The sequence below is a fragment of the Morus notabilis genome, unplaced genomic scaffold (assembly GCF_000414095.1).
Source record: "Morus notabilis unplaced genomic scaffold, ASM41409v2 Scaffold45, whole genome shotgun sequence".
Lineage (NCBI taxonomy): Eukaryota > Viridiplantae > Streptophyta > Magnoliopsida > Rosales > Moraceae > Morus > Morus notabilis.
Window position 1 is genome coordinate 1,020,269 of NW_010366164.1, and position 17,729 is coordinate 1,037,997.

Here is a 17,729-nt window from a genome sequence, read left to right on the forward strand (position 1 = left end):
AGGTGGCGGTCGAGGTCGACGGAGGTTCTTCGCCAGTGCTCGATGCCGCGGTGGTCGCGGACGATGAGGCTCTGGAACCTCGGGTGCTTCGGGAGGAACGAGTTGCGGACCAGCGGCTCTATGGCGTCCACGTCTAAAGGCTTCTCCACTCCGAGCACGCAGTGGATCACTTGGTTCATTTCTGGCCGGAGTAACAGCCTCCCCACCGGCGTTAGCGGCTCGTCGGTCGCCGGCGTCGCCATGACAAAGAGAGACTGTGTTTAAGGAGATGAGGATTTAAGGGGGAAAGATAACGGCGGTCAACCCTTGAAGTTTCGTTGTCTTAAAAGCGTTTTAAGTGACTACTCCAATATGTAAACCCTAAACCGGCGAATGAAATGAGTATACCTACCGTTCATTATAGTTGACTTTAAATTTGTTCTATCACCAACCCCAATCCAACATGTTTTACATGTTCCATACTTCTTTATACCAAACATTATGTGAAGCACGTCACGCTTAGCATATCGTTTATATGTCAAAAATGTAACTTTTCAAGTGCAGTTGACAGAAATTCACATTCTATACAGATTCAAAAACCCATTTGTAATAACTTTGCAATTAGCACATTACCAATCCTGCATAGTAATAATATTGAACACAAAAACGTCTATTATGAAAGTAAACACCTCTCAACGCAAAAGAGAATCAAATGAAAATTTCCCGGAAACTATTTCCCACAAAAACAAACAGAAACTTATCTAAAACATATATCCTCAACCCATCTTAGACCAATACTTGCAAAAAAAATTTGTTCCAAAAAGAGAATAATTCCCAACAACAGAAATCATTCGCCTCCCGTTTGTTTTTTGGGGGGAAAAAAACAAAAAAGAGAGCAAGAGAGACAACGAGATCTCTCATCTCAATCCCAGAATTCATAATTTTCCCTCATTTTCTTTTAATTGACTGGGATTTTCTCAGCATCCCAATCAAACATAAGACAAACCGAATTAGACAACAAAACTGATCGAAAAAAAGTGAATAACTTAACAGAAAACTTACCTTGTAGTTTTTTCTCCTATTTTTTTACTGAGACTCACTCCTTAATAGATTTGAATTTGCTCTTAGGTTCAGGCATTTTTTATGAGATTTTTCGGGAATAAAATGAATCAAAAAACAAAATAAATTTTTTTGAGAATGAAAAATAACGAAAATTTGTGTGGTTTGGGTTTTTTGAGAGAGAGTGGAGGTTGGAACGACAAAGAAAAAAAAAACTACCAAAGTGAAGTTTGTTTAAAAAGAATAACAACTCACCGTTGATTCCGATCTTAGATGAAGAAGATGAAGGAAGAAATATGTTGATTGCTATGCTGAATTTCTTGGCAAGAAGATGAGGTTGGGTTTCTGCCCAAATGTAATGAATGAGGCGCGACAATGAAGGCGTCGTGGAAGGAAAGCAAAGCCTTGTGGTTTATTTGGAACGAAATGACCAAAAAACCCAGCCCAAGACCAACTAAACAATTAAAAAGCTGAGGGCATAAATGAACAATCAATCGACAGAGCACGAAAAGACCAAATAGCCCCGTCCAGCACATAAGAGAAAAGAAGGAAAAGAAGGCAAAATCGTCATTACAGTGTACTTTGGACGAGTCTAGATGAACAATCCGGAGCTCTCCTTTAATATATTTATAATTTGTGTTAGCTCAAGATTAAAAATCTTAAATCTCACTCGACTAACCTTTATTGTCTTTTGCGTAGAATATAATAAAACAATTGGACTCTTAAACCCTTTTAGAACAGTTTTTGTATCATTAGAAAAATTAACACTTATTTACTAAGAAAATAATTTATTCTAAGCATGTAAAAAAGAGAATAAAAATTTGATAATTTATTACAAAACAAAACTTGATTGATATTTTGTCATGCCCCGAAGCCGGGGTTAGTAACGTGGAGGTTCGTTTAGGAGTTAAACGGGATTAAACACTTGAAATTATAATAATCAAAATAAAACGTAAAATATTAAAGAAATCTCCAAACGGGCCCTACTAATTAGCTGCAAATAAATTACAAGAAAGTTACGGGGTCGTCCGCACTTTCTAAATTGTTCAGGGCTTCACCCACAGGATATGCAGCATTGTAGATACATGGACATGTTATCAACATTACAGACATCAACCACATTCTAAAAATTCAAAATTCAGAGTTTACAGCATTTACAATCCTCTCTTAACCAGACGGTAGCAACTACTCAGCTACTCCGCACTGCTCCTAGAGTCGCCTGGGAGGGAGTTATAAAACAGATAAAACGTGAGCGAAAAGGCCCAGTAGGATGTATTTTGAAATAACTTTATGAACAAATAAATAAATGAGTAAGCAAGTAAATAAATAAATGAATAAGTAAATAAGGCATTCAGTTCTAACACAACAGCCGGAACCTCACCTTCTTTATACTATGATAAGTAAATAAGACATCTGAAAATCTACGTATTACAGGCATTAGCAAGTAATTTATACTATGATAAATTACTTACACAACCACAAGCACAAGCCTTAACACCCCCGGGCCGGGTTGGTTTACCGATTCGTAATATCTCTTGTCTTAAGAAATCATTCATTAAACTTTATGAAACAGTCATTATAATTTCAATAGCTAAAATAAAGCTATTATTTTTTAAATACTTTTCTTTCGCAAACATGTCCTTTCTTTAAAACATTTGCAATGCCAAAACTATTTTGAAATCAGGCTAACAAAGAAAGAGTAAGGAATCCTACCTCACAATATCAAACATGTGGCTAGCGTTACTCTATTCTGGCTTTCGCTTCCTCAAGTCCTTCAATCCGAGTCCTCAGCTAGCAATGATACAAAACCACACTTTAGGATCTAATTCTCATTCCTAAAGCAATTCAATACCAATTATACACTTTGATTTCCTATTAGTGTGCCATAATTCAATTACCGGTTTCACAAACCGTTTCATGTTTCAAATCATCATTCAAAGGGTTTTCAATCTCAAAACATGGATTAAAGATGTTTAATCCATTCATTCTAGGTCCCCAAATGAAGCTAATTTAGGTTTTCCTAAAAAACCGAGGTCAAAACAGTATTTTCCTACAAAACAAGGTCAAACCCCGTGTACACTGGTCAACCGGTGACAGAGTAGTGCAACACCACCGGTCAACCGGTGACAGAGTAGTGCAACACCACCGGTTGACCGGTGGTGTGCACTTCGGTCGACCGCACAGGTTGACCTGATGTAGTGTAATTCGATCGAATGCATAGGTCGACTGGTGGGAGCCTGACAGCTCGACCGAAAGGGCCGATCTGAAGAAAATTCAGCCAAAACCTGTAATTTCAAGTCCCAATTCGAAATATCTCAAGGGGAAACAACCAAATCCAGGTTCTAGGTACTAAATCAAGTCCAAAGAACCCAAATCCCTAATTTCTTCCATGATTTTACTCAAAAACCATCAAAATCCATTTTGAACCAAAAATAAGTTTTCTAATCCAAAAAACTTGAGATTTAAGAGAGGTTTTCAAAAATCTTACATCAAATCCTTATCTTGACGTTGAAAACTTCTTTAAATTCCTCTTTGGTTCAAGATTTGGTTAGCTTGAATCAAAACGGGAGAGAAAGAGAGAGAGAAAGAGTGAGAACGAGAGTGAGAGTGAGTGAGAGAGAGAGTGCACGGGAAAAAGGAAAGAAAAAGAAGAAAAGGAAAAAGGAAAAGAAAAAGGGAATAGACAGGTGTCCAAATATTTAAAGACAGTCCCAGAAATGTATCTACACACACTTCTAGGGTAAAGTGTAAATACTGAAAATATTTAAATACATTGGAATTATTTAAATTTACTAGTCAGAAACATTTAATAAATAATAGTTAATTATTTAAACCAGATTAGGCACACTAATAAATCTTAATTACCTTAATTAATCCCATTTAATTTCTTGGGGTGTTACACTCCACCCCCCTTAAGAAATTTCGTCCTCGAATTTAGGACTTACCTCAAACTGCAAACAAATGCAAGCACTACTCCTGCATCATTGTTTCAAGCTCTCATGTCGCTTTCTTAACTCCATGGTGCTGCCATAAAACTTTCAGTAGTGGTATCTCACGATAACGCAAACTCTTCATCTTCTGATTAAGAATCTAAACTGGTGCTTCCTCGTATGTCGTGTCATATTGTATCGGAACGTCATACCATTGCACCACAGCTTCCGGATCAGGTTGACATTTGCGAAGCATGGAGACATGGAACACGCCATGCACGTGAGATAGCTCAGGCGGTAGGGCAAGACAATATGCCATGACACCAACTCGTTGCACGATCGAGAATGGTCCAACGTACCTCGGCGCAAGTTTCCCTTTTACTCCAAAATGAACAACTTCTTTGCGTGAGGAAACCTTCAAAAAAATGAAGTAACGTTCCTGAAATTCTAAAGGTCTACGCCTTCTGTTAGCATAGCTCTTCTAACGACTTTGAGCCATTAACAATCGTTCCCAAATCACAACTATCTTCTCATTATTTTCTTGAATAACTTCTGGTCTAGTAGTAAGTCGATCTTTTGGTTCCAGCCAACAAACCAGTGATCTACACGGTCGACCATAAAGAGCTTCAAACGGTGTCATACCAATACTGGCCTGATAGCTGTTGTTGTAAGCAACCTCAGCAAGGTGAAGATATTTCTTCTAGTTTCCACCAAAATTCAGAATACAAGCATGAAGCATATCCTCCAGAATCTGAATAACTTTTTCAGATTGTCCATCAGTCTGAGGATGAAATGCTGTGCTAAAATTCAGTTCTGGTCCCATGGCTTCCTGGAAACTTTTCCAATACCTTGCATTAAACTAAGTGTCGCGATCGGATGTGATAGATAATGGTACTCCGTGAAGTCTAACGATATGCTCCAGATACAATTCTGCTATAATATTTCGGGAATATGTCACACGGAATGGTATGAAATGCGCAGATATCGTCAACTTGCCCACCATCACCCAGATGGCATCGTGTTTTTGCTCAGTTCTCGAGAGTCCCATCAGAAAATCCATCGTGATGTGCTCCTATTTCCATCCCGAAATAGGTAGAGGTTGTAATTCTCCCGCAGGTTTCTGGTATTCTGCTTTAATCCGGAGACAAGTCACACATTCTGAAACATGTTCACGAATGTATTTCTTCATACCTCTCCACCAGTATTACCTCTTCAGGTCCTGTACATCTTGGTGCTTCCCGGATGAATAGCGTACCTCGATTTATGGGCCTCATGCAGAATCACCTTATTGATCTCATCTACCTTAGGAACAGCTAACCGGTTGCGGAAACAAAGTGCTCCATCCTCTCGGATCCTCCAATCCTCAAGTTGCTATCCATTCTGGATTCGAATCCAAATTCGTTGGAGATGAAGATCCTGCCACTGGTTCTGTTTAACTTGTTGCACAAGGGACGGTGTGGAGATCAGATTATACACCATTGCCTGGTTATAGTCCTCGTAGTACTGAAGATCATAATTGCTTACTACTTCAGTTCTTTTCCAGTCTTCCATAGCTAGTGATGCTAAAGTTCCTATAGTCTTCCTGCTAAGGGCATCAACGACCACATTAGCTTTTCCAGAATGGTACTATAGCGAAAAGTAGTAATCCATCCATCTCCTCTGTTGGAGGTTCAGATTTTTTTGAGTAAACAAGTACTTCAGACTCTTGTGGTTAGAGAAGACCTGAAACTTTACCCCATAGAGATAACATCTCCATATCTTTAGAGCAAATATCACCGCTGCTAATTCCAAGTCGTGAATGGGGCAGTTCCGTTCATGTGGCTTCAATTGGCGAGATACGTAGGCTACAACTCGTCCACCATGCATCAATATACAGCCAAGTCCACTCCTCGAAGCGTCAGAATACACATCATATGCCTCTTCCCTGTCGGGTATAGTCAGGACTGGTGCACTTGTCAGTCTGGTCTTTAATTCCTGAAACGTATGTTCGTACTCAGCATCTCATTCGAATCTGACTTCTTTCTTGGTCAACCGAGTCATCGATGCAGTAATGCTCGAGAAGTCCTTTCTGAAACGTCGATAGTATCCTGCTAGTCTGATGAAACTTTGAATCACATTCTCGATCTTTAAAGGATCTATAGAAATTCCTTGTCCTGATATCACATGTCCAAGGAACTTCACTTCCATCAGCCAAAAGTCACACTTCTCTTTCTTCGCATACAATTGGTGCTCACAAAGAGTCTAAAGAACAATTCTCAAATGCTGCTCATGTTCTTCCCAAGTCTTCGAGTAAACTAGAATGTCATCAATGAAGACCCGATTCATTAGATCTATGAATTCAGCTGGGGCATTTGTCAGCCCAAAAGGCATCACTAGAAACTCGAAATGCCCCTACTGAGTTCTAAAGGCAATTTTCAGAATGTCTTCCTCCTTAATCTTTAACTGATGATATCCTGACCTCAAGTCAATCTTAGAGTAATACTGTGATCCACCTAACTGATCGAACAACTCATCGATCCTCGGCAGTGGGTATTTATTCTTCACAGTTACCATATTCAATTGATGATAGTCAATGCACAACTGAAGAGATTCGTTGTGCTTCTTCACAAACAAAACAGGTGCATCCCATGGGGAAGTGCTATTCCTGATATACCCTTTTTCTACTAATTCCCTGAGTTGTTTCTTCTTATTTCTGCAAGTGCCGTTCGACAGGGAGGAATAGAAATTGGAGCTGTTCCCGGTATCAAATCAATGCCGAATTTAATCTCCTGATCTGGTGGTAACCCCGGTAACTCATCCAGAAATACATTTGTGAACTCATCCACCGCAGGAATTCCCACATTATCTCCAATTACAATAGGGTCACCTTCTAAAGCAAGAAGGAAAGAAAAGCAGGCTAGGTTCCTACGTCCTACAACACTGTATCTCCACAGTCGTTCTTTCAGGACTAGGTTCATGTATGCTTGATAAGTGATCATCGTTCCAGAATTACTCATCAAAGTTACTCTCCAACGGTAACAATAAAAAATTGCACCGTATCTTACTAACCAATCCATTCTGAGTACCACGTCAAACAGACTCATCGGAAGGATTATCAGGTCAGCTCTCAATCGCTCACCTCCAATCGTGATTTCACACGATCTACATATACTAGCTACCTCCACACATCCCAGCGGGGAGTTTAACATCATATGGGTTTCTAAGTTCTCAAATTTTAGTTTCAAAGTTTGTACAATAGAACTTGATATAAACGAATGGGTAGCACCAGTATCAAACAATACATGTGCTAGAGAGTGGGAGATCAGAATCATACCCTCAACCACCGTGTTGTTGGCCTGTCCTCCAGAACTGCCTCCTGTAAGGGTATAAGCTTGTCCCTGCACTTTTCCCTTTCCTTTATCACCAATATTAGGCTTTTGAGTCCCTGGCCTATATTGTTGTGGTAGAGGTATATGTACTGCTCCCGACGCTTAAGGCTGAAACTGTGGATATTGAGGCGGGCGGTAGGTTGGCACAGGTTGGTATGGCATTGGCAGTTGAGGCTGATAAGGCGACACAAACTGCGGTGGCCTCTCTTGACCGTAAGATGCATCACTCTGATATTGCTGAGTCGGCTGTCGATTCCGATTAGGACAATTCCTCCAAATGTCACCCTGTATGAAAGATAAACTTTATTGCATTTTCATCCCGATAGCTCTGAGGGAAGTATTGTTCATTGAAAATAACCTCAAACTATTCCCAAGTCATTCCCGTAACATTAAGCCTTCTCCTCACCTGCTTCCACCAAGTACTTGCTTAGCCTTCCATCTTATACACCGTGAATTCTACCCAATATTCCTCCGGCACTCCCATAGTATTAAGGTGCTTAACTATGGAGTCAAACCAGTATTCCGCTTCCTGGGGTCCTCCCTCACTATTGAATGTGGGGATAGGTCCACGTCTAAATTCACGGAAATAGCTCTGCTTCCTATCATCGGCCGGTCGCTCATTCTAACCTTAAATGGCCATCCCTTGGAAAGCAGCATACATGGCATCCATGAATTCTTGATTCTGTGGTGCCGGTTGATTAACTGATTTACAACGCGGTGACATCTCATTTAACTGAAAAGAAACAAGACTGTTTAGTGGATTCCTGATGTCACACATGTATGTACAATCCTGGGGTTTCTAAACCTAAGTCTCTGATACCACTCTATCACTCTCCGAAGCCGGGGTTAGTGACGTGGAGCCTCATTTAGGAGTTAAACGGGATTAAACACTTGAAATTATAATAATAAAAAACAAAAGTAAAATATTAAAGAAATCTCCAAACGGGCCTCACTAATTAGCTGGAAATATATTACAAGAAAGTTACGGGGTCGCCCACACTTCCTAAATCATTCAGGGCTTCACCCACAGGATATGCAGCATTGTACATACATGGATATGTAATCAACATTACAGACATCAACCACAGTCTAGAAATTCAAAGTTCAGAGTTTACAGCATTTACAATTCTTACATTTGTACGACAGGAGGATGAACACAATCCTCTCTTAACTGGATAGTAACAACTACTCAGCTACTCCACACTGCTCCTAGAGTCGCCTGGGAGGGGTTAATATTTATATAACCGATAAAACTTAAGCGAAAGGCCTAGTATGATGTATTTTGAAATAACTTTATGAATAAATAAATAAATGAGTAAGCAAGTAAATAAATAAATGAATAAGTAAATAAGACATTCAGTTCCAACACAACGGCCGAAACCTCACATCCTTTTTCTAGAAAAGAAATATATCTGAAAATCTTCGTATTAAAGGCATCAGTAAGTAATTTATACTATGACAAATTAATTACACAACCACAAGCACAAGCATTAACACCCCCGGGCCGGGTTTCAGGTTCTGCCCCCAATGATGCACTCTTCACATCCTATCTAGGCCATTAGCCGGTTTACCGATTCGCAAGATCTCTTGTCTTAAGAAATCATTCATTAAACTTTATGAAACAGTTCATTATAATTCCAATAGCTAAACTCAAGCTATTATTTTTAAAATGCTTTTCTTTCGCAAACATGCCCTTCTTTAAAACATTTGTAAGGCCAAAATCTTTTGAAATCAGGCTAACAAAGAAAGAGTAAGGAATCCTACCTCACAATATCAAACATGTGGCTAGCGTTACTCTATTCTGGCTTTCTCTTCCTCAAGTCCCTCAATCTGAGTCCTCAGCTAGCATTGATACAAAACCACACTTTAGGATCCAATTCTCATTCCTAAAGTAATTCAATACCAATTATACACTTCGATTTCCTATTAGTGTGCCATAATTCAATTACCGGTTTCACAAACCGTTTCATGTTTCAAATCATCATTCCAAGGGTTTTCAATCTTAAAACATGGATAAAAGATGCTAATCCATTCATTCTAGGTCCCCAAATGAAGCTAATTTGGGTTTTCCTCAAAAACCGAGGTCAAAACAACATTTTCCAGCCAAACAGGGTCAAACCCCATGTACACCAGTCAACCGGTGACAGAGTAGTACGACACCACCAGTTGACCGGTGGTGTGCACTTCAGTCGGCCGCACAGGTCGACCTGATGTAGTGCAATCCGGTCGAACGCATAGGTCGACCAGTGGGAGCCTGACAGGTCGACCGAATGGGCCAATTTGAAATATCTCAAGGGAAAACAACCAAATCTAGGTTTTAGGTACTAAATCAAGTCTAAAGAACCCAAGATCCCCAATTTCTACCATGATTTTACTCAAAAACCATCAAAATCCATTTCGAACCAAAAATAAGTTTTCTAATCTGAAAAACTCGAGATTCAAGAGAGGTTTTTAGAAATCTTACCTCAAATCCTTCTCTTAACGTTGAAAACTTCTTTTAAATTCCTCTTTGATTCGAGATTTGGTTGGTTTGAATCAAAACGAGAGAGAAAGAGTGAGAATGAGAGTGAGAGTGAGTGAGAGAGAGAGTGCACGGGAAAAAGGAAAGAAAAAGAAGAAAAGGAAAAAGGAAAAGAAAAAGGGAATGGACAGGTGTCCAAATATTTAAAGACAGTCTCAGAAATGTGTCTACACACACTTCTGGGGTAAAGTGTAAATACTGAAAATATTTAAATACCTTAGAATTATTTAAATTTACTCGTCAGAAACATTTAATAAACAATAATTAATTATTTAAACCAGATTAGACACACTAATAAATCTTAATTACCTTAATTAATCTCGTTTAATTCATTGGGGTGTTACATTACACATTCGGAGTGTATAGAAAATCCACCAAACACAAGAATTAGAAAATTCTAATAAAATTAGATATTGTTTACCACTTACACAATATCTAATTTTATAATTCTTGAATTAATAACATAACATTATGGTGAAAATTACACAAAATTAACCAAAACAATCGAGTCGCTTTAGTGATTTTCCCATGTTGTGTTAAGACAATTCAATGTGCTCAAAACCACAACTTCAACATGACCCCGCCAAACTTGACATCCTAATTAGCTTGGCCCATTATGACTTCGGCGCGTGTCATGTTCGACTAGAATTGCCCAAGTTACCATATCTAGTGTAGCAGACATGAATATCATGGATTAACTTTAAGAAGTATCTACACAAATTGATAACATTTGAACTCTCTATTTAGATACATTTTTAAAGGAAAAAAGAAAAACTATCTTTTTATTAGTCATCTTTCTATTATTAACATCTTAATCACAACCACCCTTTTATCAGAATAAATCAACTTAAAAAAATTAAAAATAAAAAGGAAAATATTGATTTCACATTAATTTTTTAAGGTTCAATTCTAGAAAAATGTGTATATGTAATGTAACAATATTGTCATGTTATTTTATAGTTAATATAATAATATTATTTCGGATATAACCTTTCTATATGAGTGGTTATAAATTTGTGTAATTTATTTTACATGTGGTTAAAAAAGAAATGAAAATCATTACAGACTATTTCACAGGCTTAAATGGAGATATCTCAACTTGTGTAACATCATTTTTGTCATCCAAGCACAATGGACATATATATAATTTCTCTAAATTTCATGGACATGGAAACCCCGATTACCCAATCCAATGGGCTTATAGAAGAGGCCGTAAGGCCCACTACTTATTTAGGCCGCTTCGGTGGAACCCAATAAAATCAGGGCCCATATTGCAATAACATCTTTTTGCTCCTGGTTCATATTGTAATTAACCTCCAGAAGTAAGGCCATTTACTTTCCACACCAAACCCTAAAACAATCCTCATATAAATACTACTCTCTCTCGAACGCCATTTCACCTCTCACTCAGAGACTTGCGAATTAGGGTTTTTCGTCGTCGAGTCCAACAGCCCCTTTTCACTCCTCCACACCCTAGCAACAATGGCGGCGCCTGCAATCGAATCCGTGCAGTGCTTCGGCCGTAAGAAGACCGCCGTGGCGGTGACCTACTGCAAGCGCGGCCGCGGCCTCATCAAGATCAATGGCTGCCCGATCGAGCTCGTGGAGCCGGAGATCCTGCGCTTCAAGGCCTACGAGCCCATCCTTCTCCTGGGCCGCCACCGCTTCGCCGGCGTCGATATGCGCATCCGCGTCAAGGGCGGCGGTCACACCTCCCAGATCTATGCCATCAGGCAGAGCATCGCCAAGGCCCTCGTCGCCTTCTACCAGAAGTACGTCGACGAGCAGAGCAAGAAGGAAATCAAGGATATCCTCGTCAGGTACGACAGGACCCTCCTCGTAGCCGATCCCAGGCGCTGCGAGCCCAAGAAGTTTGGTGGTCGCGGTGCTCGCGCCAGGTTCCAGAAGTCTTACCGTTAATCATCGGACGGGACGGTTTCGGAACGCGGAGAAAGGAGAGGTTTTTTGTTGGTTACTTTATGTTTTTCAGATTGTGGTTTCATTAGTGTTAAGGACCTGAATGAAGAATGTTATGGATTTTTTTTTTTGTTTTTATAATTTCTTGGAATTTTGAGTATGGAGACTATAGTCTGTTTAATTTCTGATCAATGCAATAGTACTATGATTTCGGTTAATCGGAATATGAAATTTTAGATTATTCTCAGTGGAATGAAGTGCTTACGTAGAAGTGCTTACGTAGTTGAATGGATGGTAGCGAGAATGTACTGTCATTTTGCGGGTTATTTTGACAAAAATGTTTGGATTATCTCTCTTATAGACATGGTTTTTCATGGTGCTGTTTTTGGTCTGAGTCGTATTCTTAATCTGCCGAAATATTAGGAACTGGATTTTTAAGTGTTTACATAGTAGTATTTATCATTTGTGTTGTTGTGAATGATGCTCTGTTCCGTGAGTTGCATGTCTTTTATTGGGTGTTAGTAACTTTGTTCTTGTGTTTTATTGATCTACTTTTTGGTTTGATTCTTTCCTTCTCTCTCCAAAAACTGGTGTTGTTTTGTGCAATGGTACTTACTCTATAAGCAAATAGTTTTCCCTGTTCTTCTTGAGAATGTGTTTTGCAATCATTACGCTGCGCATAAGAAGCGAATGAGTTTGATCCTTCGTTAGACATGGTTTATGTCGACTTTGTGAAAGCAAGACATTAAGCTAGATACATCTATGATCTGACAACAAAATAACAAACCCTTTACAATCAAAATTGTTAGTCTTCAAAACTTGTAAGATTTTTTTGTTCATCTGCTCGATAAGTTGGATATAGTCTCACATCCCTTGCTCAAACCAAGCTTAAACAGGTGCTTTAACTTCATCCTCATGAGCAGAAAAGTCACCATCCACCATGTGTTCCATGCCAAATCCTTTTTGAGTCCCTTATGATCCGTAACTTGTTTTGCAGTAGATGTAGCAGCTTCTTCATTGAGTTTTTCAGATGGTTGGCGTCTTTTTCTGTTTGATTTGGTATTTACTCCAAATGATAATTGCTTGGCCACTGTACAATCAGCAATCTATGTGGGTATATATCCAACAACTTAAATCTTATCTCTCCTTTGCGATCTTGATTTCATCCAAATTTTACTTGAAGGCTCGTTGTGGTTTCAAGTGTTAAATGTTTGCTCTCTTACATATTCACAGTTATGGGCATTTCGGTGTTTTTTTAAGCATTTTAATTTATTTGAATGGAATGTGGTTTCGTTTTTACTCCAAGAAATGTGTAAGTTATATAATATCCTCATTATGATATATGCACATCGTTTTTACTCCAAGAAATGTGTAAGATATATGATATTCTTATTATGATATGCACAAAAATATTTAGGAATTTTTAGCTGTAATTCTTGTAGTTTTAGACCGCAATATGCGTAAAGGTGCTTGCCTTGTATATGTATGATGATTGATGCCCCAATATTTCGTTGGCTACGCCGGGAATTGATCAAATTATATGCTAGTTTATTCGAGGTACTCTCAAAGAGTGTGTTCTTAGTGACGGCCATGGGATTTAGGAGGTATAAAATGGAACCATAACTTGTCAAATAGCACCTCAGGCCATTTTTAAGGAGATGAAGAAGGACGCTGAGTAAAAAAGTGAGCCTTTTTTTTTTTTTTTTTTTTTTTTTTTCCGGTTTTGGTTGTTTAACTGGTGATCGTTGGTATATCACTTTGGCATCAAACTGCCAACATGTTGGAGAGGAATGGCTGTAAGTTTTGATTTGGACTCTCCTAATCCTTCTTAAAGAGGTCTTATCTCAACATAGACGAGTACACTAGACCACATGCCAATTTAGATCTATAGATCTTTATTAGGTTGTTGTTGTTGTTGTTGTTTATTTATTTGGTTCTTTATTTTCTTTGTGAAAAAATATTATTGCTTTAATAATTTTTTCCTTTTCCTACACAACAACACCATGGATCTTGCCTCATGAATAGAGCTTGCAGACTTCCTATAAGAGCATCTCTAGTATTATACCAAATCTCTGTACCAATGTTAATATTTTGTATTTGAGCAAGAAGATTATTTTTTAATATTTTCATGTCCAATTTGGTATAATGTTAAACCATCCTCGACGCAAATACAAATGCTAATACTATATTTGATACAGCAAATGTGAGAATGTCGTTTTCAACATACTATATTATTTTGTGCTCTATTTGATGATACAGCAAATGTGAGAATGTCGTTTTCAATATACTATATTATTTTGTGCTCTAATTGTTACATCAAATGTTATATTAATTTTTGGGATTAATTTCAAATTTCTCTCAGAGAATAGGAGTTCTCTTACTTTACAATTTAAAGAATCAAAATAGCACAAAACTAGCATATAAACTTATCAAAAGATGTAATTTTGTATTCCTGTCAATGAAACATTAATTTTTAACGGTTTTAAAGACGTATAGGTCGCATGCAGGACTTATTTGTAAAAGACAACATCAAATATTTGTAAGAAACAATTATCAAAGATGTTCATATAAATTCACACACTTTCAATATGATGACAAATTATTTACATTTTTGGCGTTAATTACACTATTGACAATAACATTTGTGTTAAAGCTGAGTTAAAAATATCTAGACACGAGTCCACACTCTAGAAGTCGTCCTTATACATAAATGCCTTAAATTAGATGTCACTAACAGAAACGTTATTTATTTAAGAATAAACTATCTAATCTTCTTTGCGCCAACTTTGGAATTAAATGCTAATGGGTCGCTTCAATCTAGACCCAGTTTATATCACCGATTTGAGTTTTACTATAGTAAAAAATTCTCATAAAAAAATTGAAGAAAAAATTTTAATTTTGTTATAATTTCCAAAGGGTATGGATTAGTTTTCTATAAGTTGATTAACTTATAACCACCGTGGGCATGTGGAAAACAGATTACCGTTCCAACCTAATCAACTTATAACGGTGGTTATAAGTTCCTTTCTCTTTTTTTTTTTTTTTTTTTTTACCATTTTGAAATTATTGTTAGTTATTATTATTGTTATTTATGACATGAATAACAATGGTTTAGTCCCTCTTTGAACTAACTCGTTTCTGTAGTTTGGTCAGCAGTCAGTTTTGAAATCCGAGAGGAGACCTTGCAACTTCTAATTTCAATTTTGAAGAAAACTATCTCATTAATTAGAACTTAGAAACTACTTATAAAACTTCAAAATTAACAATACATCATCAGCTGCCACAAAATGAGAGGAGAAGTTTTTTTCCTTACCTATTTGATTAAGACCATTTTTTTGCCCCTTTATGGCTAAAAATAGACCATGTTGAATGAGCCCTAATGGGTTGAACGAGCAGCCCTAATGGGTTGAACAAAGTTTCACTATCCAAAAGAAAATTAAAGCAAATCAGGAGCTACCAGGAGGCATGCATCAAGCACGTGTCTTTGATCTGCCTGCCAACTTTGAATTATAACTACTGAAATTCTTTATTGTATTTTATATGATACAGTTTTAAATCGTTAAACTTTAATAAATTCCCCTCTTTTAATTATCATATTTTTTAATTTCAAATAATTATGACATAATTTTAAAAAATAGAATATTCGTTAAAAAATAGTGCCACTTATTGCATTAATTTCTAAAAATCGTGTATTATTTTTAGAATGCAAAACATAAATAAAAATATAAATTTTTTTACCCATCTCGGCCCCTGGGCACCCCATTACATTGGCCGGGAGTTTTTTGACAGCGTTTTATTTTTTCATAATTTGAGGTCGTTTTTTGCAGACATGCTCAGCAAAATGTAAGGATAATGTATGCAAAATTTCACAATTTTTTGACTCCGTTTTTATTTTATTTTATTTTTCAGAGATGAAAATAGAGAAAACCATAAAAAATAGAATATTCATCAAAAAAATAGTGCCGCTTGTTGCATTAATTCTTAAAAATCGTGTATTATTTTTAAAATGCAAAACACAAATAAACATGTAAATTTTTTACCCATCCCGGCCCCTGGGCACCCCATTAGATAGGCCGGGGGCTTTTTGGTAGCGTTTTCTTTTTTCATAATTTGAAGACATTTTTTGCAGACATGCTCATAAAAATGTAAGGATCGTGTCTGTAAAATTTCAGAACTTTTTTATGTCGTTTTTAGTTTATTTTATTTTTTAAAGATGGAAAATATAGAAAATCATAAACAAATATAATATTCATAAAAAATGGTGCCGCTTGTTGCATTAATTCCTAAAAATCGTGTACTATTTTTAGAATGCAAATCAAAAATAAAAATTTCAATTTTTGATCCATCCCGGCCCCTGTGCGCCCCATTGCACTCGCCGGGGGCTTTTTGGCAGTGTTTTCTTTTTTCATAAGTTGACACCATTTGTCGTAGACATGCTCAAAAAATATATGGATCGTGCTACGTGGTCAAAAATTATAAAAAAAGAAAACGCTCCAAAAAAAACCATGGCCAGAGTAGTGGGTCGCCTAGGGCCAGAAGGGATAAAAATTCACATTTTTATTTATGTTTTACATTTTAAAAATAACACAAGATTTTTAAGAATTAATGCAACAAGCGACACCATTTTTTGATGAATATTCTATTTTTTAGGATTTTCTTTTTTTTTAATCTTTGAAAAATAAAATAAAATAAAAATGACGTCAAAAAATTATGAAATTTTACAGACACGATCCTTACATTTTTCTAGACATGCCTACAAAAAATGGCCTCAAAAAATGACAAAAATAAATAAAAACGCTGTCAAAAAGCCCCTAGCCCGCGTAGTAGGGCACCCAGGGGCCGGCATTGGTCAAAAATTTACATTTTTATTTACATTTTGCATTCCAAAATTAATATACAATTTTTAGGAATTAATGCAATAAGCAGCACCATTTTTTGATGAATATTCTATTTTTTATGATTTTCTATATTTTTCGTATTTGAAAAATAAAATAAAATAAAAATGATGTCAAAAAATTATGAAATTTTGTAAACACGATCTTTACATTTTTCTGGGCGTGCCTCCAAAAAATGACAAAAAAGTAAAACACTGACAACAAGCCCCCAACCCGCGTAGTGGGGCACCCAGAGGCCGGGATGGGTCAAAATTAATATTTTTTTTTATTTTCTGCATTCTAAAATTAATATACAATTTTTAGGAATTAATGCAACAAGCAGCACAATTTGTTCATGAATATTCTATTCTTTTATGATTTTCTTTATTTTTCGTGTTTGAAAAATAAAATAAAATAAAAACGAGGTCAAAAAATTATGAAATATTACAGACAAGATCCTTACATTTTTCTGGGCATGCCTGCAAAAAAAGGCACCAAGAAATGACAAAAAAAGTAAAACGCTATCAAAAAGTTCCCGGCACGCATAGTGGGGCGCCCAAAGGGCCGGGATGGGTCAAAAATTTACATTTTTATTTATGTTTTGTATTCTAAAAATAATACACTATTTTTAAAAATTAATGCAATAAGAAGCATCATTTTTTTGATGAATTTCTCTATTTTTCATCTTTGAAAAATAAAATTAAATAAAAAAGACGTCAAAAAATTCTGAAATTTTACAGACATGATCCCTACATTTTTCTGAGAATGCTTGCAAAAAATGGCCTTAAATTATGAAAAAAAACGCTGTCAAAAATTATCCGGCCAGCATAGTAGAGCGCCCAAGGGTCGGGATGGGTCGAAAAATTACATTTTTATATTTGTTTTACATTCTAAAATTAATACACTATGTATAGGAATTAATGGAACAATCAACACCATTTTTTATGAATTTCTCTATTTTTCATCATTGAAAAATAAAATAAAATGAAAATTATGTCAAAAAATTCTGAAATTTTCTAGACCTCATCCTTACATTTTTCTAAGCAGGCCTCCCAAAAATGCCCTAAAATTATGAAAAAGA

General features: G+C 36.7%; 2 protein-coding genes across 3 annotated transcripts in view; one reads left to right on the forward strand and one right to left on the reverse strand.

Moving 5' to 3' along the window:
* LOC21410118 (O-acyltransferase WSD1) overlaps positions 1-1,402 on the reverse strand; it is a 15,973-nt gene extending 14,571 nt beyond the window's left edge. The window contains exons 1-2 of one of the 2 annotated variants that reach the window (XM_024173141.1): positions 1,294-1,402; positions 1-254 (exon numbers count right to left, since the gene is read on the reverse strand). The exon at positions 1-254 is cut by the window's left edge and continues 123 nt beyond it. In XM_024173141.1, the coding sequence (XP_024028909.1) occupies positions 1-242 (242 nt within the window). In that variant the 5' untranslated portion in view covers positions 243-254; positions 1,294-1,402. Of the gene's footprint in view, positions 361-1,293 lie in introns of both variants that reach the window. The other variant, XM_024173140.1, reaches the window with a different exon arrangement.
* Positions 1,403-11,246: 9,844 nt separating this feature from the next.
* Positions 11,247-11,998, forward strand: LOC21410120 (40S ribosomal protein S16). The gene has a single exon (XM_010109613.2). It carries the CDS (start codon positions 11,340-11,342, stop codon positions 11,775-11,777), a length of 438 nt encoding a protein of 145 aa, XP_010107915.1. The 5' UTR covers positions 11,247-11,339; the 3' UTR covers positions 11,778-11,998.
* The last annotated feature ends 5,731 nt before the right edge of the window (positions 11,999-17,729 follow it).